This window comes from Etheostoma cragini, chromosome 12 (assembly GCF_013103735.1).
Source record: "Etheostoma cragini isolate CJK2018 chromosome 12, CSU_Ecrag_1.0, whole genome shotgun sequence".
NCBI classification, from domain to species: Eukaryota; Metazoa; Chordata; class Actinopteri; order Perciformes; family Percidae; genus Etheostoma; species Etheostoma cragini.
This window is the reverse complement of record NC_048418.1, coordinates 6,341,411-6,366,658: the sequence shown is the minus strand read 5'-3', so window position 1 is coordinate 6,366,658 and position 25,248 is coordinate 6,341,411. Positions and strand designations below refer to the sequence as shown.

The following is a 25,248-nucleotide window of genomic DNA, read 5'->3' as shown; positions in this document are numbered from 1 at the left end:
GTACGACACACACTCCCACCCTGCCCTCGCAGTCTGCTCCAGGGGCGGGCCGGCTGGCTCTTTGAACTAGAACTTCTGACATTGTGCCGTCACAGTAAGGGCACTTAGCAACCCCCCCCCCCCCCCCCCCCCCCCCCCCCCCCCCCCCCCCCCCCCCCCCCCCCCCCCCCCCCCCCCCCCCCCCCCCCCCCCCCCCCCCCCCCCCACCATATCCTATCATCTCCTTCTCCTCTCGCTACTTCCTTATCACTTTCTGAGACTGTCACCTGACCAGGTCAAAAAAGTTGACCTTTGCATTTTAGAGGATTGCCTGGGTGGGAAATTCATCTTTGAGGGGCTTTTAGGATGTTGGATTGATCCTTGGAGGAGAAGGTTGCCAGATTGCCACATGAGAGGAAAAACATTTTAGTTGTGGCTAGTGGTGCTTGACTTAGCTCTAGATTTATGCACCAATGATGAAAGTTCACTCGCACCTGCTATATAAAATCAACAGTGTAGGTTTCAGTTTGACACTGCAGCTCTTCACTTTAAGTGTAAGTGTCTTGCTACAGAACGTGAATATTTTTGTTACTTTTTAGTCCCCGGCTAAATAGAATTGAAATGTATTGATAGTGTGTATATATAGGATGTAGGTGAAAAATAGGACTCCTATGAAAGGCATTGTTTAATTTGAACACTGAAATTTACCATTGCATGAAATGTTTTTTTGCGTAAATATAACCATTGAATGACATTGGTGTTTATGTCTAAATTATCTAAATGTTATTCCTTCATTTAGTGGATGCTTTTTTATCATGCAGATTTATTTTTAGTTTTTTTAGACAATACCACATTTAGTTTATTACTCTAAAGAATTCATACTTTTTTGTTATGGTTGTGTTTATGTTTCCTGTTTTATTTTGTAGTCTGTTTTTCTCCCTTGTCATAGCTTGTCGTACTTCAGGCCTTGTGTTTTTCAACTTTTGTGATTGTCTGTCCTGATGTGTTCCACCTTTTCCCGAGCCCTCGTGTCACCTGTCCCTTGTTTCACCTCTTTACCTCTTGTATTTATGATGCGTTCCAGCAGTTACGACTTCAAGTCACAACTTACGACTTACAAGCGTTCCAGGCAAAATCACCACAAACCGTTTTAGTTAGCGTTAGCTAGCTAGCGGCTACATACTGTTGCCGTTAGCTAGCGTTAGCAATTTCTAGTCATTGGCTTATAACCTGTAGTAGTAGTACACAATTGTTTGTGTATTGTTTTGATTACGATGTGCGGAATTCTTTACGTTGTCTATTTATGTCTATTTAGTTCCATTTCTCACTGTTAATCACCGGCGTCTGTAAAGTATCAACAGGGGTTGCCACTGTTTTTTTATATGTGTGTGACGTCAAAACTGTAACTGGGAGTACAACGACCTGGTATGAGTTCACAAGTAGTAAGTTACGGGTTTGACTGCCGTTCCAGGGCGCTTTCACGGGTAGAAGGTTGCCTGTAACACAGCATTAGTCTCTGTGTTGTCTAGTGTTAGGTCACTATTTCTGTAATAGATTTTGTGTGTGAAGTCTACCTTGTTGTCTCGGTCTTCTGTTCCTTGTGATTCCTGTTTTTTGACTTCCACTACGCTGGAATACTTTTGCCTGCTGTATTGAGGAATCCTTTTGTTTGTATGGATTTTGTTGTCGATTAAATCGTCAAGCTCACTTCCGCCTGTCTCTGCATTTAGGTCCAACATTCTCAATCCAAACATTTTTAAGAAATTCTCAAATCTTATAGATGAAAAATAGGGTGAGAAAGTACTTTCCTTTCATCAGGACGTAACGCTGACAAATACTTTATTGGTATTTTAAAGTCAACTGCAAAGGTAATCTGTATCTAGAAAAACTGGAATTTTATTTGGTGATGACTGATTTGTTTGACAATAAAGCTGAAGAAGTCAGACCCCTTCTACACTGATCCTGTAATGCTCTGATTAACTTCACTTAAAGTAGAACTGTGGGATTCTGATTGCTATTTTCTTACATTATCTGTTGGTCAGTAACTACAATTTTGCTATTACGTACAAACTGGAAAATGGTGTGTGTAGGTCTTTGAGCACACCAAAAAGACTCGATCCAGGGCACAACGGGGCACGTTTATCAGATTAACAGTTTAGTAGTTTGGCTAATATGCTAAATAAATGTTGATTGAGATTATACAGTTTAGAACAGGTTTACACACCTCACGCAGAAGGCAGCAGGTGCTTCAGTTTTTGTTCTGTGTCTACACAGGATGCGTTCAGGCCCAGTAGTGAGTGTAGGTTTACAGCGTTTTGACAGCTCAGAACCCAACACACAACTGTTATCCAGGTAGAATGGATAAAGTAGACTTTAAGTGTTAAAAATATGCTTTGGATTACATTTGAGCGAGTACAAAGCAAGCAGTTATGCATGCTTTGTATACTTTCTGTAAAAATTAGAAGCTTACTAAGAGCATAGATCCTGTCCTTAATATTATGAGGACAATTGGCCGCAGGTAGATTGTAGTAAAGTGACATTTTTTGATAAATTTGAAGGGAGACATTAGTCGCGATGAAGTGCTCCGGCTCAAACCCTATATCTGGTATACCTCAGATATTGAATAGATGTCCCTTACATTTCTTCCTTCACTGCTGCACTGTGAAGTAGGCAGAGTAGGCAAAAAAAAAACAGTCTTGATTGATTGTCTCTAATGATACTTCAATGGGCTGTAAATGATATATATCAAGTCAGGACAAACCCTAAGCAAGAGGCCTTGCTCAGCATCAGAGGATCAAATGGGCATCCGTCAGAGATCTGCATTATTGATGCCTCTGTTTACATTATGAGATCTTCTGTCAGTTTGCAAGGCTCTTGGAAGGGAACATATTCTTCTGTCTTTAATTTTCTCACTATATATGACCTCTCTCTTTCCTCTTTCTGTGCACCTCAAGGTCCCATGACATCCCACCTGTTCCTTCCCGTATCTATGTAACTATGTAAGTTTTCAAACTTGTCAAAGAGCTGTGATTGGATTAACAATCTTCTGCGAAGGGCCCTCCATCAGCTTAGTGCAGAGATTTTATTCTTGTGTTGCGGGTATCATTCTGTCTCCTCCTCTTTTAGTCTCTGGTTTTCTTTCCTCTCCCTTTCCTCTTGTCTCTTCTCTGTGGGAGTCTGTTATGGATGTCTATATAGTTAAGACACAGGGCTGATCTGTGAGGCCAGCTTTGCCAGGAGTAGGTGTAGTATCTGAGAACTCTATTATCAGGAGGGAAATCTGGTGTCTCTGTCCTTCTCTCTCTCTCTCTCTCTCTCTCTCTTTGTATGTTTCATTTTCTTTCTTCCTCTCACCGCCACACAGCGGGGCGCCATTAGCCATTCAGCACAGAGGGGCCTTGAGGAATTGAAAGCGACAGAGCAGAAAAAGAAAATAAAATCCAAAAACGGGAAAAGAAGAGGGAGAGGGAAGGAGGAGGGTGAGGGCAAGAAGGGATGGAGTGAGGTGCTGAGGCGGGAGCAAACCAAACAGGGCACTGTGGCACACAAGGAGATGGAGGGATTAGGGAAGAAGATGGAAGGGGGGGGGGGTGCAAAGGAGGGAATTTGAAAGCCAGCTAAAAGGGAGAAATACTAAAGTGTGGCCAAGAATTGTGAGTAGAGCTAGGTAGTGATATAGATGCACAGGGTGGACATGGCATGGGTTATGCTTATTATGGATTTTTGAATTATGAATAAGATTAATTAAATAGGCAGATGTAAATATATTCACATTTTCTGTTTCTTACTATACCCCAGACCCTTTCAAATGGTAATTTTGGCAAAAGCGCACCTTTCATTTTGGCTTCTCTTCCAGTCCTCTTTCTCCACCCTATCTTACCATTAGTGCCCTTCCTGATGCAACGAGGCATCTGTTGAATAAGTGCTACGTAGTTCCATCAACACAACTTGGCGCGATAAAATTGGACTGTCTCTCAATCTCGGCATAATATTTCTGACACACGCACTACCATCATTAGCTTGCTAATGCCTAGAGTGCTTAGCATGACTTACAAGTCATTGGGACGAGCTGCAGAGATGATTTGCTCTCTTTATGGGGTGTTTGTGCTGTTCTATTTTTTGCTGCGATTTGCATTTCCTTCTCTGTGACAGAAAAATGAATGTGTTCTCCCCTCAGGTCCTGGCAACATGGAGACTGTATCTCTTTGCTGTCAAAGTGCCCACCAAGGTAAATGTTCCCCCGCTCTCAGTGGAATTTTATGGCTTTCACTTGGCAACCTTGATCTTATGGTGATTCGCAAGAGATGTGACAGAAAAGGTAGCAGACTTTTCAGAGCAGGAGAGAAGAGATGATGATGATGACTATGCTGATGATCATTTTGAATGACACCAATCGCAATACAGATAAGATAAGGTGGTAGGTGGCATAAATTCAGTCGTTTAAAGCAATAGTTTGACATTTTGGGAAATATACTTATCCTTTTTCTTACTGAGAGATGCCCAAAAGACAAGGTCGATGCCCACTCTCATAGTTTATTATGAAGCTACAACAGGTGGTTAGCTTAGCTTATTGCTACACTGAGGTTGTGTATGTTCTAAACAAAACAAGGTACGATGTGTCAATCATTGAGCTTGTGAGATGCTGGTAGCCAGATGTTGTGGCCTTTGGACAGAGTGGGCCTTTGGACTCCTAGTCTGCTAAGGTACCAACCTACTAGCTGTAGAGCCATATTTACTGTACAGCCGTGAACGTAGTATCTATCTTCTTATCTATCGTCCGCAAGAAAGCAAAAAAAAAAAAAAAAGTAAAACTACTCAATTCAAGTGTATTTTAACTTTGGTCTTATTTTAGAATTTTTTGCCATCCCTTCAGTCATGTTAATCAGTCATGACCATCTTGCTTCTTTTAAATGATGTTGCTGTGCTCACAGATCTTTATTCTGAGTACCATTATTGAGATTAAAAGAAATGGCCCAAACCAAGAACATAACACCTAAGATGTAATTATCCTATAAAGATTATCATTTGGAAAATGTGTCAGTGTGGACCACAACGTTTTTTCTGTTTTCAGATGGAGGTCACCTTCAACTTCCTGGAAATCCGAGCAATGAACACTTACCCAGAACACCAGGTGAGGCACTATCCTTCAAGTAGTTTTCCTGCTGTTTGGACCTTCATAGCGGAAAAAAGTATTACAACCCACCAACTTTCCATCTCCATATACAGGTTGTCATCGATACAGACAAGACCACTTACTCGCTGAGAATACAGACCCAGGACCAGCTGGATCACATGGTCAGCCACATCAACTACGCCCTCTCCCGGGTCTTCAACAACTCCATTTATGCGTAAGCATCTCCGAGCACCTCAGCCTCGAGCAAAGGAACAAGTCTTTTTTTTTTTTGTGTTGTATGTGCTGAGGAGCAAAGACAAGTTGGCCGACGCTAACAGCACTCGACAGTGCGTTGGCAAGTAGGCAGCTCCTCTTCGGGCAGCTTTCCTCGTTAGCAGCCAAATGCATTCTTGTATTGCTGTAGTTTGCATCCAACCCATTTCTGTCTCATGGTAGACTTTAACACCCAGCAATCAGTGGGATTAAATCAACCAGCTGACACTAAACAGGCCATTACCTAAAGGCATTGTGTTGGATCCTTTTTCTTTTCACAGCAGCTTATGTATTATAAGCAGTGAGAAGCAGAACACAGTCACTGACGGAGCAATAGACCCGGGCCTCCAGTCAAAAAGCCAATCTTGCACAGTTGAAATCCTGAAGATGGTTAAGTAAGTCTTCTGCTCTTTCTAAAGAGGGAAGCCCAGAGGTAGAAAAGCCTGGAAAGAGTTAAGTTCAAGCCCTAAATATGTCCCATAAGCATGCATGTATTGGTGAGCAGGCAAGATAGACAAAGTGTATGCCCCTTTCTCTTGCGTTTCATCTACAGTTTCTAAGAGCAATGAGATTGACTGTGCTCCTGACTTGCACAAGGCTATCTTTGCACTCTATCACCTTTTTAGAATGGCTTTTTTCCATTAGGACCATGGCAGATGATTGCTTCCAGTGAGAACATTTAAAGAGAATAAAGAGAGAGGGGTGGACAGAGCGAGGGAAGTTTTTGTGGGTTTGATTGTGCAGCCTTCTAACAGATTGGTGCCGCTGTATTGAAGTACACAATGCAGATAGTATCAAGATAACAGGCACGCACATACACACACGCTCTAGGGGCGGATGATGATTGTCGAGATAAGGTGGGGATTAAGGTCATGGATGTGGTTAGGTGTTGTGTGTGTGTGATTTGTTGACAAATGGGATTAAGGATGGGGTGTGTTGAACGCAACAGTATGGTGGTGTAATCCTATCAGAAAGCCAAAGTAGGTAGAGCACAGTATTATGTATGAACAGTATTTACTTTGTGATCCCAGTCCTTACGGTTTTCTGCTTACTGGATGCTTTTTGTCAAAGAAAACAACCAGATATATATAGCAACATCATAAGCAGTTTGACATCGCAGACGTTCACTTTCCCTCTTAATTCTGAGTAAAGCAGCAACAAGTTTGCTGCAAATTAGCATCATCATTTTGAAAATGTTATGCAGCTGTGTTTTGTTTGTTATTGCAGTTTGGCTGTAAATCTCAGTAAGTGAGGCTACCAAAAGGGTATTTGACTTACAAAGTGTCTGACAATGTATTTTTTCCATAACAATGTCTTGCAGAAAGGGTGCTAGCAGGAAGTGGGAGAGTTACACTCATTAAATCATTCACACCTTAAAGCAGTGTACTGTCTCTTGGGCATTGAAGTGCTCTTTGCTTAAAGAAATATTTTAGTGCTGAAAAGAGCGTATTTTATTAAAACCGGACTGTCGATGCAGTAGAATGACGCAAACATTTTTTTAAATTAGTGCTACATGGCCAGAGAAAATGGAGACAAGGGGCTGTGGTATTTCCTTTTGCTCAAAAGGTAGAAAACGTACGACCAGATTGCACTGGACCAATCGAGCGAGTTCTATTGTTTATTTGAGAATCGAGATGCATCCAAGAATTAACCATTTCCCCCACAACTAATATTTACCATCCATTTTTAACCCAACCTGTAATGGGGCCCAAAGGCTTTGTAATCACAACACTGCTTATTCAAAAGTCAATCATAGTGCCCATCCTTAAATTATAGATAGTGAGGACAACTTTGGTTTAGTATCATGAAATTCATTAGGATTTATTCTGTGGGCACCATTTCTGTACAAAGTTTCAGGGCAATTCATCTAATAACTATAGAGATATTTCAGACTGGACCAAAGTACTAATTACTTCCTAATGACCTGGTGTGCTGTGCAACTTGTTAAAAGACCTTGCTGATCTTCAGGATGCTAATCTCCTCTACCATTCTCCTCTCTCCTGGAAACGCCAGCAGTCTACGTTTTGTGGTGCAGGTTGCATGCTATTGGCATTTAGCTCAAAGCACAACTGTGCCCAAGTATGGCTCGTCTTGTTTGACTCGCGCGCTTTGTCTTTCAGTCCTCCTATCTGTCGAGCAGAGGGAGACCTGAGTGAAGGAAGTCACAAGTTTTCACCAAACTCTGAATCGTCAGTGGAGCCCCAGAAAACATGCGGTGAGTCTTCTATGTTTCTGTTTATAGCGAACAAAACGCACACAGGCATACACATGTACACAATCCATCCACTCACTGACTTGCGCCATATCATGTTGGAGACTCATCCTAAAGTGGGTCAGAAGACCAAAGTTGCTGGATGCACTCCCTTTCTGCTAGTAATCCTATTAATCTACAAGAAGTGCTCTTTCATGCTGCAATACTTTCATCTCACCTCAATATTACCAGCTAATCTCTCTCTCCCTTGCTCTTGCTCTCTCTCTGTCTGAACTCCTCTGTTATGTCTGACCTGCACTATTACAATCTCCTTTTCATTCCTACTTTGGCTTCTACCCTGCTTTATTCTATCCTTACCGTTTGTGGTCTGTTATGTTCTAGCTTGAATTGATTTGTGTCATTCTCCACCTTTCAGGAGGTTTTTCTGAAACCTACGCTGCTCTTTGTGACTACAACGGAATTGGCTGCAAAGAAGAAGTGCAGTGGGTGAGGAGACTATACAGACTGTACAAAACCACCTCTTTGTTTGTTGTGTTGTTTAAGATACTTCTGTCGTTTTGCACAATTCAGAACAGAATATGATCTTTTTAAGTTACTGTCCCATAGTTTTCTCACTCTAACGCAGTAACATCTTGTTTGTTACCTTTTGTCTCATCTTTCCTCTCTTGCTCCCCTCCTCTGTTCCAGGATGTTGACACCATCTACCACTCTCAGGACAACAGGGAGTTCAATTTACTGGATTTCAGCCATCTTGACAGCAGGTGACAGGTTTATTGACTTCTAAACCACAGCCAGGCTGATTAGAGCATGCCAGCATGCACTGATTGGAAAGAGACAATTAACTTATGCCAAACTTAGAATGCAGCTGCATCCATTGCAGTCAGTGTGTGTATTGGCTGTGTACTTCAGCACATTATATTTGAAAAGAAGTGGTGAAAATTAAAGTAAAGTGCTGACTTTCAGTATTAATTTGAGGGTGTTTACATCCACATCAGCATATAAGGGACAGAAAGTAATTGTAAAAGTTTACACAAACTTAGATTTTATATTTATCAGATCTGTTGCAGTCAATGTGTGGCTGTATGTACCCTACAGACATCAGCAGACATTTTGCATAATCATTTGCGATGCTTTGCCAGAACTGTAGCAGCCATCTTAAGTTTCAACTTCAACTTCAGTCTGGTCTTCAGAAAGTGAAATACCTACTTAGCTACATTGATGTTTTTGGTGCTCTACGTTGCCAGTCAAATCCATTCCCTCTAAGTCAGTGTATTTCCCCAACAAGTTTAAGGATGGGTTTGATTTTGAAAAACCTTTAAATGCTGGACACAAGATGTCTCCAACTTCTCTGAAAAGTTCATTCTCGATGTGCACTGGAGGTTTTAAGTTTAAACATCACACTTGTATAAATTGCATATTAGAACATGATTGCTTTTGTTTCATACAGCTTGATTTGTGATGTCACAAAATCCAGCTGGGAACACACTAGAGTGCTGATTGGCCCGCTTTTTTCGGTCCGAGCCCGGCTTGCTTCCGACAGAGCAGTAACCTAAACCAACCCGAGTCTGATAGGCATTAAGATATTTATGTCAGAGTCCAACAGTTAAAATCTTTTTTTTTTCCTCTCTCATACTCATTCCTGATTTCTTTCTTTTCGAGCGTAGTGGTCAGAAAACAAGGGGAGACTCGTTACCTTCAGGGCCAACGTTATGAAATGAATAATGTTCGGGTTTAAATCTTGTTTCTGGTGAGCAAATAAATGAAAACTTAAACCTATTCCACCAACTCTGCTTTGGTCGTGTCTGTTTCCACTATCCGTCTCGTGCCAACTTTCCACACCCACCCACATGCACTGAGCTCTCTTAAAGGAGCCAAAGCACCCTTTTACAACAAATGCCTTATCACGATGATGCGACCGAGCCCAAACACCCGTTCTTAATATCTGTCCTAACCTGGCCCGGCCCGTCTGGCTCGGTTTGGGTATCCACAATCTAGAATGCACACACTATTAAAGTAAGCAAGAGAGGATATTGAAAACAGCCTTCTAGTGTCAAACTCTACACATTTCCTCTTCATTCACACAGTGAAGGTCCAACTTCTATGTAAAGTAACAGTAAAAAAAAACACCATATTAAGTGGAGGGGAAAAAAATCAAACTATGGACCTATGTACTTTCCTTTGCCCAATCAGAGTTGTCTGAAAGCGTTATAAAATCATTGTAATTCAATGCTACGGTTTGAAAACAGTGGTCTCTGGGAGATGGTGTACGTGTCCATTTCTTATGTACAGCATTCCCAAAACTCTTCACCTTCATCTTGCAAGGCTTGTATGATATTGCCTGAGTCATGTCAAGCTTATTCTACCCTTTGGAATTATTCAATTTAGAGCGTGGCCAAAGGCTTTGCTGCAGTGTGTATGCTTTGCTCTCGTGGCACAGATCAGACTTTTCCAATCCGTCTGCATAGCGAGGGCAGGCCGTCACGTTCCAAACGATGTTAGTGGATTGATTTAGAATTGAAGAAAATAGGAGGTGCGATTCTTGTGTGAAAATAATCCCCCCCCCCTTCCTTACACTTGACAGGAAAAGTGTGTGCATGCACTTACTAGACATGTTGTGGAAAACACCTTCAATACCAGTACAACTTGATTGTTAATTCAGCGCTTCATCCTTCTCCTCCCTCCTTTGTTTTGGTGGATTGTAAACAGACATATGATGCATGCACCCCTACTGCATTTCTGACAGAGCTGCTTAAGGAACGTTTGCTGTCCCCAGCGGCCGATGCACATGCCGTGGGAGCTGTAACTGAACATCCATTTGCCGTTCCCAGGTGTCGCCAATCAACCAGGACTGAAATGTTTGGGGTTGTAACCCAACCTAAACTTCAGCACTTAAACCCTTGAGTCATTGTTTCATTTCAAATCCACTGTGCTGGAGTACAGACCCAAAACATTAAAAACATATAAAGCACTCGAATACTTTTGACTACACTGTAGTTTGGAAAGACATTTTGTCCTCATTCTGCTCCACGATGCTTTACAAAAATGTTTCCCCGACGATGCATGTCCTCATCTGACAGCCCTCGTCTTATCTGACATTAGAACTGTCTGTTTGTTTAACAAGACCCTCCCTGGGTTACATGTTAAATCTATTCCTCTGTCATTCTCTCTCTGGCTCACTTGCTGTTCTATGTCTCTATTCAGTTTTGTTAGAGGTTTGGGAAGAAAATAGAGAAGGGGAATGATGAGCTCGTCAGATGCAGAATCCAGGGCTCTGAAACAGCTGTAAAATGCCATATGTCTTCTCCTCTATCTCCCCGCTGGTAACTTGTTAAGCTCCCCATTTCCTTTCCCAGACATATCGCTCGATCATAAAAAGATTTGACAGCTGACATGCAAATGGAGCATTCAACCTAGCTTACTTGTCGTTTTGTTGAGGAATGTTTTGTCTTTAGAAAACCCTGCAGCCTATTTAAATAATTTTCTACTTTCCTGTGTAGAAACAACAGTCCTGACTGGAGAGGATGTATTTACACTCAAAGATGTATTTCTCATCATAGTAGTGCGTTCTTGCTATGCTGGTAAATCAAAAAGCCATTCATAGAAGTGTGATTGCAGCAGCAACTCATGAATATATTAATGTATTTCATATTGAGATCACTGCATCGCTGTTGTTTTTCCTCCAATATTTTATATAGTGTGTGGGATAAAGACAAAGCCTTTGCAGAGGAAGCTGCCTGCCCTTGCTGTTTTTTAAGCTCTTCCTTTAACATATTGTTCCCTTGAGCCCACAATCCAATCCCCAGACTCCCTCCCTGCTATTCTAGAGAAGTTGTACAAATCTAAATGGATACAGGAAGCAAAGGAACACTAGAAATCACAAAAGACAATGCAGGGAAACTATCAAGAAGGGGTGCAAACAACCAAAGAAACTATCTACGGATTGGTCTTTCCATGGTCATGTGCCCGAAGCTATTTGTGGTGCATTACTCCATTCCTCCTCTCATTGTCCTTCTACATTTCCATCCTTTCAATCTCCCCTGATTGAGCCTGTCTACCGTTACCACAAGTGACAGGGCATTGCTTTTCCTGCCGACTGCTGTCCATCCAAACATCGTCTCAGCTCATTCCTCCTGACTGAAAGTGGACACCTTTTTCTCCAGCCCTGTTGTCATCCACTTCCTATTTTCTCCCCTTCCCTTGTCCCCCTCTTGTTTTAGCTCTCTTTCTCTGAATTACTCCCCTCCTCACAGACACCCACTATGTGTGTGTGTGTGTGTGTGTGTGTGTGTGTGTGTGTGTGTGTGTGTGTGTGTGTGTGTGTGTGTGTGTGTGTGTGTGTGTGTGTGTGTGTGTGTGTGTGTGTGTGTGTGTGTGTGTGTGTGTGTGTGTGTGTGTGTGTGTGTGTGTGTGTGTGTGTGTGTGTGTGTGTGTGTGTGTGTGTGTGTGTGTGTGTGTTCTTTTTCATACGTATGGTCTAAGTGTGAGAGACATTTTTATGCCTTACTGTCCCAACAACTTGCTGGGGGCACTTCTTGGCTTGACAGTCCCTAAGTTTGCACCTTCACAATGAAGTCTGGATGCTGTGTCCAACTTCTCTCCAACTCTGTCTGGTTAGTTTTTCTGTACTGAAGCAAGAAAGCAGCTCTAGAGCGTACAGAGTTATGGGCTTTGACTGTTTGCAATGCTTAATTTCCATACAGCATCTTGGCGGACTTTAGAATCTGACCACCTTCCTACTGGTGATGATGGTCGTTTGGCCCGACAATAGGACCGATTTCTGTCAAATTTCTTTTAAATATTTATTATCCACGGAGGATGACTCCTAATGGTTTTAGCACCTCTGACCTTTCTTCCTTGTAGTGCCACCAGTTAAGGTCAGAATGTTCAACCTTCCATACCTAGGATTATCTCACTAGTGCTATGAATATTCATTGTCCCACAACGTTAATAAAGTATTTAATGAACCCCGCTGACCTTTTTGCTATCACTACAATGAGAATTAATTTTTTTTCACTCCACGCACGAAATATAAAACTCTAATGGGCACATAGTCATGCAATTTACTGAGCAGATCCATGTTCCCGAGAGAATGAAGCCTGTTTATTGTCCTCACTTCATGTCCTTTCCTTAACTTTACCCACAAGCTATTAAATAATCTAATAGGCTTATTGCCATGAAATGTTCTGAGCACAAGGACCCCACAACCTTTTCTCCTGTGCCATCTCAGGAGAAACACTCTTATCTTCGTCTTCCTCCTGTTAAGGTCTATAAATGTCAATTTAATGGTTCTTTACACTGAATATGCAAAGCAGGCGGTTCACCGCTAAGCCCAGGTAAATGTGACTGCTCAAAGGACATTTCCCTAAACTATTGTCAATAAAATAAATCACATTTCTGACATTAATATACTGAGTGAAGTTAAGGAAGAATGAAGAACGCAGGCATCATTGTCATGGTCTGATGACATCATTGATGTGCGTAATAATTAGCCATGTGGATTTAACTGCTGGGAGAGAGAGGTGCTGGTTTGCTTCTGCCAGCAGCTAAGTTTACAAGAATTTGCCAAATTTCAAGATTCGGGGCGAACAGAAAAGTTAGACTTCACACTAACAACTCTAATTTTAGCTATTTGCATAGTGGCATGCTGTGCATGTGTATTACAGCAACTGAAAAATTCCCACACTGAGCTAATTGGCTGCTGGCTGAAGATTTTTATTTAGCATACATACATGAGCGTGGTATATATCTTCTCATCTTACTCTCCGCAAGAACGCAAATCTGGCAACCCTATTTAGAGCTTAAAATTTAAATATAGGATTTTTGTGTGCATTGTAATATATAATGCTCTTGGTTCACTTGGAAAACGCCATCTAACACGCATTTGTATACAGTATATAAACATATTAGAACTTTCTATCTTCTAACCATTCCCCGGACCTTAAGGTGCTCTAAGCAATGTTGGGTGACACTACTTAATATAAATACTAAAGTATTTTCAAACGAAACGTGACTAGCTTGTCTCTCCTTCCTCCTCATCCCGTCCCCTCCCTTCTGTGCTTCCGTAATTTAGTATATTATATGTAACATAAAATAATTTGAGTCGATTTTATATTTTGGGGGTTTAGGATGCAAATGAGCGCTTGCCCCTGATTTATACATCAAACTATATTACACATGACTGTAGTGCAACAGTACGGGAAGCCTGGGATCTTTACAAAATCTGCTTTGCCTCCTCTTCCTGTTCTTGGAGAGCTTCCTCCATCTTGCTCAATTTATCCTTCAGCTCCTGAACTTCAGCCCTCTCAATCTCCAGATAGCTCTCCAACCTGACGTTGGTAGTCTTAGCTTCTGCAAGCATCTGTCTCTCTTTACAAAGCTCGATCTACTGAGTCTCCACATTATTTTTAAGCGCCTCTTTCTATCCCTTTATCTGCTCCAGTTCAACTTTCAGGTCTTCAGTAATGAATTACTGCAGGTCAAGATCTTTTGGGGCTTTTTGCAGCCAGTTGCTAATTTTTCCCAGCTGGGATTTCAGATACTCTATTTCCCTGGGTGGGGAGTGGACACATTTAGCCAGCTGAACTTTCAAGTCACACATCTGCCTCTGCATCAGCTCGTTTCTCATGGCCCCAACTGCTGCCCTCCCCCTGTTGTTGGAACTGATCTAGGAGATTGGCCAGCAAGTCCTCACGGATTATCAGGTGAACTCTCCCCTCAGATTCATATTAGGTAAGCGTCGCCTTGCTGTCCTTCAGCTCACACCGTACTTGTTCTTCAATGGAACTGAGATAGAAATTGATTTGCGGTTGAATCTCTCTGGAGTTGAATTCCATGTTTTACAACTTTGTGTTCTGCTGGATCAGTGGACCATTTTTTTCTCCTGTTGCAGTGTGCACCTTTGGATTGTCACAATCAAATGACCCTCTGATACAAATTGCTGTCTGCGTGAATTTGTGTCAGAACTAAGGTTGTTCAGTTGTTCAAAGTTGTGCAGTATTCAGTGTGTCGTTATGACAACAACATGTATTCTTATGTTTTAAAGTCCAAAAGGTTATTCATTCTATTCATTCTATCTTTGATTCTGTTGTTGATATCGGATACCAGTACTCAGCAACTACCTATTATTATTTAAGATGTGCATTTACCGCAATTAAACTTTTTTTTGTAAAACTTTTATTTAACTGTCATACACTTTTCATGGATTTGAAAAGCCATTTAGCCCCTGCTCATGTTTATCTTGTAAATGTTAAAAGTTGTCGTAAAGGAAGTAAAATATGAAGCTATCCTGATTCCTGAGAAATTCCCCATTGTGGGAATAACGGGCTTTTCACACGGGAAACCACACTTCACCTTTGTAGTTGCGTGGGTCCTTAGTATCCCGCTCTTCAAGAGAAGGACAATGCACAAACATGTCATTTCACTGAGTGTTGTGACACGTTTAGCTATTTCTATTCTGTTGTATATGTTATAAGGTTAGATATGTAAATATGTACAGTACATACAGTATATAAATAGATTAGATAATCTATATAGATATGATGGATACATTGTTTTAGAGTTTCTTTTATTTGACCTTTTGTTTGATCATAACTACTGATAAAATAAGATACATTCTATTCTTTGTCTTACTATATTAGTAATTATGATCACCTAAAATGTTAAACAAATGATAGAATTATGTTATGCAGTTTTACAGTTTTTCTTCCCTTTGCCACACAAGCCATTTAAGGGGGTTTCTGTGCACCGTCTTCATATGCCACTCTGCCAAGACTTTTTGCTACCCATTTGCCACTGGCAAGGATGATGTTGGGGACCAGCGGTTCCTGTAAATCTCTCATCAAGTAGATTTGAAGTTAAAAGTCAAACTCATCTGCAGGGCTGCCAAGTCTTACGCCTTGGCCGTGAGACACAAACTTTTGACTGGTTTCACATGCCATAGCCTCGATTTCTGTGTCAACCCAGTTGGTTACATTTCTAAAAGATGAGTTTATCTATAGATGTACCTGTTGAGCCACTGATCAACAAGTTGTGCTTTCAGAGACTGTGAGGTAGTTCAAGAACGCTCCCTGTCTTTGGAATTTTCAAAATGTTGCAAATTGAGAAAATTTCTTCACGAGTCATCCCAGGCTCATTTCCCCAGCTTCAGGTATGTGCTTTGAGTGTTACAGACTCGTCTGTCGCTTTGTGTCCTCTCTCTCTCTTTAAAAATAGAGGTGAGTACTATGGCCGGTAAGTGTAGCAACTCTCTGTTCCGGAAATGGTGCTTTGCATCTGTGCTCTACCTCCAATGACAGCAGCGTACATCCACTTCTCTAAACTTTGTCAGAGACCAGAGAACCAAATGGGCCTCTGTGTCTGTGAGACGGTCTGAATGAGATACTAGCAGTGGAGCAGTAACCTGCACAGCGGACATTATTACCACTCTGCAAATCTCGGAAAACAAAGATTGGAGGAGTTATCTTTTGAATGTGCACAAACTAGTAAACATGAGCAGAAACCTGATATTTTTGGAGGGCTTTTCAGACTTTATTTTTGGCAGGACAGCTGAAGATATTAAAGGGGGGAGAGAGAGGAGAGAATGACATGCAGCAATGGGCAGCATGGCAAACCTCTACTGTAAATATGGATGGCTGCTCTACCATCTGAGCTATCTGGCCGCCCCTGAGCTATACATCTGAGCTATATAAAGTCAAGTTTATTTTTTTAAATTCATTCAAATTAATTAATATATGAGTCACATGAATAAGTGCCACGTGCATATTCAAAGAGATTTACTTCCCCAGCAAAGACCTGATGGCCTAATTTTTTTCTATATTTTCAATTGTTTCCAGCATAAAATGATGTAGGAAAAGGTGCAGAAAAATTCAGTGTTTAATGTTAAAAATTATGTCTGTGGCCGGGGGGGGTCTAACTGCATGTCAATCACTGCGCATGCACACACATTCATTCTCCCTTTTGGGGGGAGGAGCTTAGGAGAACTTTCTGGGCTTTAGCAGAAAGGGGAGGGATTGAGAATACCCTCAAATCCTTCTTGTTGGTTATTGGCTGTAACGCTGGAACACTGTGTATGCTACGTGGAGCAGGTGGGAACAGTTTGTTTTTGTTGCCGTTTTGTAGACCGGGGCTGTCTACAGAGACCGCTTTATTTTTTTTATTATATATATATATATATATATATATATATATATATATACACATACACGGTGTGTTCTGGGGACAGGCAGCTTGCGGTGAGGAGAGGTTTGCTGTACGTGACAGCAAATACTGAAGCCTAAAACACGCGTGACATCTCTTAGAGCACCTCCAAGCTAAGCCTAACCGTAGACAAATTTTAATCTTCCCCTTTGCTCTCCTTTTTGAATTTGAATTTTAACATTAAATTATAGACTTAAACCTGAATTAATCAGTGTGAAGAAGTGACAGATTGACCTGTTGAACAACATGTGCAAGTACAAGACACAAAACACCCACGTGCTGCATGACTGAGTGAGACTTCATGGAGGTCAATTACATGTCCGGCTGTCAAAACATGAATCAGCAGACAGTTTTGATGATGAATTCTGACATCATCTGCAAACACACACACACATGGGACAAGCTGTGTCAGTTTGAATGGACTGGTCTGATGGCTGGCATGAGAATGAAAAAGGAACACGGCCTGCAGCCATTTTACTCCGAGACATACCTGACTGCTGCAGTTATTGGCAACAGGACCCTCTCTGGCTAGATTACACTTTCCTCTCTTTCTCTTTGTATTTTCCCTCTGCCTCGCTATCCTCCTTTCTTCCTCTCAATGGGCTTACTGTGCCCCCCCCTTTCCCCTCTGTTACTGCTTGTTTGTCAGATGATGTATAGCAGGTGTAGCAGCAGTGTGGCTTTAGTTGGACCTTGGAGAATTCTAAAACTCTCTTCCCCCCTTTCTTTCTCCCTCCATACCGACACACACAGGATGGACTGTGGATTCTGTGTCTCTGTGTGTGTGTGTGTAGCAGTGGATGTAGTAGTGTTTGGGGTCTGTAGCTGGGATCAAACTGTGCCTTTTTATTGAATAATCCACTGACCCAGGCATCAGTCTTTACATCTTTCTTTTTAATTTCTTCATCTCGGCTCTCGTCCTATGCAGGGCTGCAGTATCAGTCATCTATTAGAAAGCAGCACTGCCCATAGTGTACTTCTGTCACAATGATGAACTGCTTCTTACCAAACGGGGAGCAAAGAAAAAGTTTGGCCCACAATAATTTGGATTTATGGATCACTGTCATTAAATGGTTTTGAGCAGATGGAGTTTGCTAATTTAAAGATTTTAATTTAATTTGTGTGTGTGTGTGTGTGTGTGTGTGTGTGTGTCTGTGTGTGTGTGTGTGTGTGTGTGTGTGTCCATTTCAGGGACTTGGCGGTGATCGTGGCATCCATTGCGTACAACACCTGGTTCACCAAGCTGCATTGCAAAGACATGCGCATAGTAACTATCTCTTTTTTGTGTGTCTTCCTCCCTTTTAAACCTTGCTAGATCTACACTACAAATCTGTGTTTTTCTTGTCTTCCTGCTGCTAATCCCTGTTTTATCAGATTACATTTCTTTTATCATATTTCATTTTTATCTCATTTGGCAGACGGATGTCCTTATGTGAATAAAGAAATCATGGTTGCAAGATTAGTTAGCATTTTCTAAGTCAACAAGTTGAATACATTTTCTGTTGGTTTGAATCTATGCATTATGACCACAAATCTTCACTGGACTATCATTAAACTCTTGCGATTACGTACTGAATGAAAATCAAGTTAAGAAAAGCCAAATAAAGAAAAAGGACAGCGAGTTGCCATCGCTGAAAAGCTATGCTAATATTTACTCAAAGTTAGTTTGTCCTCCAGCTGGTTCTGCTGTGATTTTAGTTCCAGCTTTTTTAGCTTCAGTCTTTCCCTTCTCTGCCCATTCAGCAGGGCTGACGGTTGCAAGCAACCGTGACGGTGGCAGTTTTCTCCTCCATTCTCCAGTAGACCTGCTGTAACTCTGGTGACAAAGAGGCGCGTTGAGCTCAGGCTTATACGGGGTGGGGGGTGGATAGAGTACGCGCAGCTAGCCAAGGAGGCATTTCAGTGGTTCTTTCCAAGTTGACTGCAAGGCAGTGATTGGTTGGCGTTTTTACAGGATTACAGCACCTAAAGATAACTGATCTTTCTTGCTCCTTTTTTAAAGCCAGTAAGTTATTAGTTGCCTTCCTGATGTGAAGACAATTTCAAACAATAAATTAAAAAAGGGGTTATTGGAAAAAGTTAACAACCCTGCCTTTAATGTGCTTGTTTTTGACAAGAATATGTCATTGTCTCACATTGCCAGACCTTACTCCACAGTGCTGCGGAAGAGGGTCTGGAAAGTCTACACAGCATTCTGTGATGGGAAAAAAATGTGCTCTGGTTTTATGGTATTTTTCAAACCAATCACAATCGTCATGGACGGTGCTAAGCACTGGACGGAGCCTCGGTGCTGCTAAAGAATAGCCTCGGAAAGGAACATGTTTTGGTGGAACGTGTGTTAGATTTCGTAGATCTAGTCTAGCTCTCTGTCTGGATGGATTGGATGAATTTCCCTGCATAGATCTGAAGAGCAGTTAACCATAGTCCTCATAAATCGCCCGGAATTAAAAATTCCAAGACAAAGAAAGCAAAAGGCAACAGACATCCGGCCAAAAAGATGGATTGGATGAATTTATGGCGGCACCGGGGCAATCCCGGAAGTGGAACGTCATGAATTTAGACTGACATGATTGAGTATCACAAAATATTTTTTCCACAATTGAAATTATTTCCCAGCCCTAATGCTTTGACATAAGCAGATTTCTGTTGCTTCTTATTAATGCTTGCTTTTCACTCACCTATATTCTTCATGCATTTGAAACCTCTGGTCTCAAGATCCTATGCTGGTTGCTTGTCTCCAGGGGTCGGAGGTGGTGGACCAGGTCCTGCACACAGTCAGCAAGTCCAACAGTCTGGAGGAGCTCACTTTGGAGAATGCAGGACTGAAATCGTAGGTTAACCTCTCCTCTGACATCATCAACCCTGCCCGTCACCTCTCTGTTAATCTAATTTCCTCTCCTTTTCTTCCTCTCTTCACACCTTTGCCTCTGAAACACTCCTCTAGCTCTCCTCTTTTGTCCTTTTATACACGCTTCAGTCTTTTCTCTCCCCTCTCCTTTTTCTGCTATGCTTGTATTTTCATTTCTCACTTCCATCTCTTTCATCTCACCTCTTCACCTTAGCTCATCTCAGCTCTCCACTCCTCCTCACCCTTCATCTGCTGTCTTAACCTTTTCCAATTCTGTCTTTCCTCCTTTTTTCTCTTTCCCACCTCTCTTAACCTTCACTCTTTCATCCAATAAAGGGTCCCGCCTGTCTGCCCGTGGCAGGTGTATTGTTTCCCCAACGAATCATTAGTGAGATTTTAGGCTTCACCTGGCAAGAGGTTTCACCTTCTATGCATGGCTTTCAGTGTCATTTAGCAGAGCAGTTTCCTTATTTAGTATTAATTGAGATGAATTGGCTGCCTCAGGCTAAGATGGTTTGCTGCAGCATATTGATGAGGTTACCAAGTTTTAATACTTTCCCTGTGTTAAATCACTTCCAATAGAGAGGGCAATTTTTTAAGAGGCTCTCCACAAGCACCGCACCGAACGCTCACAGTGATGTGAAAAAAATGCTCAAACACATTTATAAGTTAGTCATACAGCATGGCATATGAGTGTTACAATATGACTTAAGGACCCACTGAAACACAGTTTTTGTTTTGTCATTTAATGTGATTTACAGACATACAGTACTGTGGATGTGAAAGAACAGCACAGTAAGAAATATTGGGAGTCTTGCACTCATAAGCATTTTATTCCAAACATAGGAGAAAGTAAGTTCTATTCTTGACTGCAAATGTTTATGCATGGAGATACTTCTTAAAGTGAAAGCAGACTCACTAAATAATTATTTTTCAGCTACAGTAAATTATGTGCAACCTTAAATATTTCTTTTGTTGACTTTGTTGCAGCATACCAATCTAGTACTAAACGTAACAGTGACGTTCAGTGTTATCATCTCATGAAGTTGTGGTGGCTAACATGTTGAAACATTTGCTAATTACACATCCAACAGACACAGAGCAACACTAGCCTCATGTTTCGGTCGACCTAATAATGGAAGTCCAATAATCACTCTCCTATTGGCTCTGGTTTTGGTCCCCACCAACCCCTGAGAGAAATAGCTGGCTCTTCAGCTGCTAAATTATCTCCCTATGTTCAAGAGCTAGTTGATAACTTTGTCCATCTGCCATTTAGAGCTAGGCAGGTAGTGTACTATGGGATTATCAGAGCTTTTGTTACTGTCTGCTGCTGTTGGTGGATTTAGGTTGATGAGAGCGTTAACAGTGAACAAAAACAGATTATTTGGAGCCTGCAAAACCAAAACAGTGCACAGAAAGATGCTAAAACGTCAGGCAGAACTCAAATATAATTTAGAAGGGGGTTGCCCTTCAACAAATATTTTTCTTCTCATCCCATGTCATACAGAAGACAAAAAATACATATGTTAGCTGATACCTATGTTAGCATTTCTTTTCAATACAGAAAATGTTATATTTCCTTTTTTTAAAGTTTTTTTATTTCTCTAGGGATTTCCCGCAGAAGATGGCATCAGCGCTGTCAGAGAACCCAGCCTCTGTGATTCACTCTCTCAACCTGGCTCACAACACGCTAGACAACCAAGGTACCAGCCTGGACTCTCTCTCTCTCTCTTTCTCTCTTTCTCTCTCTCTCTCTCTCTCTCTCTCTCTCTCTCTCTCTCTCTCTCTCTCTCTCTCTCTCTCTCTCTCTCTCTCTCTCTCTCTCAGGCCACAGCTGATTGTTCTTTTGCTTCTTTTACTATGCTGCTGCTTTTGTTTGCTCTGAAAGAATTCAAATCAATGTCTTTCCTTGCAGATCAGTTTCTTGTTGTTTTTCTTTTATGCTGTATGTCTATGAGTGGTCCTCCTCTTTAGTGAAATGCCTGCAACTCACCTCACAAACTGATTTGGGTTGGTCCATACACACGTATGGAGAAACTTACATTTTAAATAATTTTGTGTGCCTCAGTCACCACACACAAAACCACTATACAACTTTCTCTCCCTGTGCCTCTTTCACACCTATACAACTGAAAAGCGTGCATGTGTTTGTATGCCAGGGTCAGGCTTTGCATGCAGGCCACTATCACTCATTACATAATTTCTGTCCTCCTGTGTAACACATGTAATTTCCACTCACTTTAATAAATTATTTTGTGCTCACACTTGACACCCTCCGTTTGTGTGTGCATATTGACAGTGTGCAAACTTACTTTATTGTGACTACAGCCACAAAAGTGCTGCATTCTTAACCACTATCATAATAGTCATAATCATAGTAAAGAATGACATTCAGTGCTGTGTCCGTTTAAAATGTTCTTTATGCCTCTAATGCCAGTAGACGCTCTGTACATACACATTCCTGTTGGAACCAGGAAACAATGTTTGGCACAAAAATATAAAACATAAAAAAGTAGGTGTTATGTAAGCTGGCTTGGCATATATTTGTATGGTCTTGTTTCTGCTCTGGGTATGTGGGAGAAAGTGAGATTGTCAGTGGGATGTTTTTTTTTAGCTGTAGTAATATACTTGTTGGGTTTACTATAGCTCTCTGTTTGTGTGTTTGTGTGTGGAGGGGGTGCACTGAGAGAGGTTGCATTTTAGCTTGATATTATGTGGCAAAGCTCTTGTTGGGCTCATAACTCTAAAAGCGGATGGGTGTAGGGCTGTAAGTAATAAGTCTGCACAATATATCATTTTTCATTGTCATCGCAATATCAACTAGCGCAATATACTCATCGGGAAAGGCTGCAACATATTGTGATAGACACAAAACAGATTTTTTGTGTTAGTTAAAAGCAAATTTAAGTAAAGAAGCTGCACATTAAAATACAACAGTCATTCCTTTTTGAATGTGGTGCCTTTTATAATCTATATAATGTTCAATTTGTTCAATAAAAGAGTGTTGGAAAATGATTTCCTTTATTTTAAATGCAACAAAGATTTTGTTTTGTAGAAGAATACTGAATGCAGCAGAAATGCAGAACTGAGTAAATGTAATATCTGTTTATTTATGTAATATCCTATATGATATTTGTTATTGCGATACATTTTCCTCATATTGTGCAGCACTAGTAAGTAACCATTATTTTTGTAATGGATTACTTCAGCTGTTTTTTTTATTAAACTAATTCATCGGTGTGCCTCTAAAACAGCACAATACAGTCACAACTGTCTATCACAATTTCCCACAGCACTACATGGAGTCATCAAATTGTTTTGTTCAATAGACAGTCCAAATCCAACCGTTTTCAGTTCACTATAATAAAAATAGCAAATAGTCATATTTAATCCAGCATTTCCTTACAAAAAATCTAAATAGTTGACAATTTATTCATTGTGGATTATTCAACATTTCATTGTTTTTTGCTCTAGATGGGGGATTATGTGTGTTTTTGTTATTAAACTTCCCTTTCTCTCTTTGTCTCCTCCCTTCTTCTGCTCAAACAAGGAGTCTCCAACCTCATTCAACAAGTGTGTCGCCTCAACAAGGGACTGCGTCTCCTCAATCTCTCCAAGACCTCTCTCTCCTCCAAGGGTAGGAGTGCTCCTCTTAGACACATTGTTTTACAATTAAATGTTGTAGCTGGCACAAAAATGATGTGTCCTGCTTGAGGAACAGAAGCTTTCTGTGAGTCTGGGTTTAAAGACAGTTTCTTCTATTGAACAACAATGTTGCCTTCCTGCCCCAAATGCAGTTCAAATTGGGCTGGTATTTACTCACATAGATACAAAAAAAACATGCATGTACAGTATTACCCATCCACCAAATGATAATCAGGTCAGAAACATAAGCAGTTGATCTGTTTTTTCCCCCCTAAAATCCAACATAGGCATTAGTGCAGTGTCCCATTTCTATCACTTTTTTCCCAGCCAATACAACCATTCACTAGTATTACAGCAGATTCAAATGTTCCTTATACATTTGCTAATAGCTTATTCGTTATAGCATTTTGGGTCATTATAGCATATTTCACAGCATTCTTGATCTTTTAATCGCATTGTTTATTTGGTTTATCTTATATTATGATTTTATGTTTTTTACAGAGTTGCAGAAGTAGTAAGCTGCTACAGAAATGCAAACACAGTTACTACATATTTGGTCAAAAATGAGTAAAGATCTGAGGTTTTGGTGTCTGTTTTGACGTATAAAATTGATTGTGCCAATAATATCATTTTTGTGAAAATACGGGGTTGCCAACATTCAGTAGCTGGGTGGAGGGAGATTTTTTTGTGAGATTTCTGCCTCCAGTGCAATGGAGGAAAACCTTTCTGCATACTTCTTTGTGGACAGTTTTCATTGAGAGTATTTCTTCAGTGGAAAACATTCTCATGAAAATAGTTCTTATAAGTAGAAAAGGTAAAGATTTAGGTTTAGATTTAGGTTTTAGATTTAGCCTTTGCTAAATCTAAAACGTATCCGTTCTGGTGAACTGACATCTGGTAATTCTCTTTGTTAACCAACTTTTGAGGGCTAAAACAATCAGCCCTAAGTGGCATAATAACATGGAAGCATTACAGCATTTCTGTCTGTAACATGGTTTGCTGGCAAGCTTGCAAACTAAACCCTTTTTTTCTGCCACTCCTCTGCCTTTGTACTGACTGCTCTCTGCCTTTGTAGGGAAGGATGGCTACGGAGGTGTTGGACATAATTATAAGGCTGAAAGCTGAGTGGTGTGTATATGCCACAGACAGCAATCTCCATACCCAATTAGTGTATGTTATGAATGGGAAAACAACTCTAGGTAGGATTTTAAAAGACAGTGGGTTGACACAGTAATTCCAGAGGAATGCAGCGATGGTGCTGACCTTGAGTGGTGGGTGTTGGTATGACATTGCAGGGATGAGCATTTTTTTGTTGAATATTTATGGATCTCTCCCACCCCCCCTCCTTCCCTCTGTCTCTAAAACACCTACACATATGCTGAAACGCGCCCACACACTTACTATAGGACACACACACACACACACACACACACACACACGTACACATGCATATGCTGTCTCTAATATGTGATCATCAGACATGCAAATAGACAGATAAATCACACTTCCATATCCCCGCTCCCACACACTTGACATTGTCACACAGTCCAAATGGCTTCTAAAATTCTGATAGATAGATGATGGGGGGATTAGACACTGTCCCCTCTTCCCCTCATTTCACTCCTAATCGCTACAAATTAGGGATGAAGAGCTTAGCGCCTTGCCGGCTTCAGGGCAGCACAAGCAGTAGCTGGCTTCTTCCACACACACTCCCCCATGCTAGGGAACAGGAGAAAGTCACCTCCTACAACTACTAGCTATAATCGATGATACTGAGTCAAGTGAATGGCACACAGATTAACGATGGTTGTAGACTTTATTTGTTGCTGCTGCTAGATGTTTCTCCCGTGTTGTTATTGTTTCTTTATTTAATCCTCAACTTGCCATGGCGTGCTGTGCTTTGCATCAGTCTTGCAGGGTGAGGATTTTAATGAGGGGTTCCATCGGGCCTGTGGGTGTAATAGTGTAGTGATCTGATTTGAG

The 25,248-nt window shown here is 41.1% G+C and overlaps 1 protein-coding gene across 6 annotated transcripts in view; it reads left to right on the top strand.

The window, feature by feature from the left end:
- carmil3 (capping protein regulator and myosin 1 linker 3) overlaps positions 1-25,248 on the top strand; it is a 96,609-nt gene that overhangs the window by 11,659 nt on the left and 59,702 nt on the right. For all 6 annotated transcript variants that reach the window (XR_004658647.1, XM_034886749.1, XM_034886748.1 and 3 more), the window contains exons 5-14: positions 4,157-4,207; positions 5,051-5,110; positions 5,206-5,327; positions 7,486-7,580; positions 7,993-8,063; positions 8,265-8,338; positions 17,964-18,039; positions 19,514-19,602; positions 21,229-21,323; positions 23,171-23,257. Coding sequence is in view for 5 of the 6 variants with exons in the window: in XM_034886749.1 (XP_034742640.1) it covers positions 4,157-4,207; positions 5,051-5,110; positions 5,206-5,327; positions 7,486-7,580; positions 7,993-8,063; positions 8,265-8,338; positions 17,964-18,039; positions 19,514-19,602; positions 21,229-21,323; positions 23,171-23,257 (820 nt within the window). In the remaining variant the exon portion in view is untranslated. The remainder of the gene's footprint in view (positions 1-4,156; positions 4,208-5,050; positions 5,111-5,205; positions 5,328-7,485; positions 7,581-7,992; positions 8,064-8,264; positions 8,339-17,963; positions 18,040-19,513; positions 19,603-21,228; positions 21,324-23,170; positions 23,258-25,248) is intronic.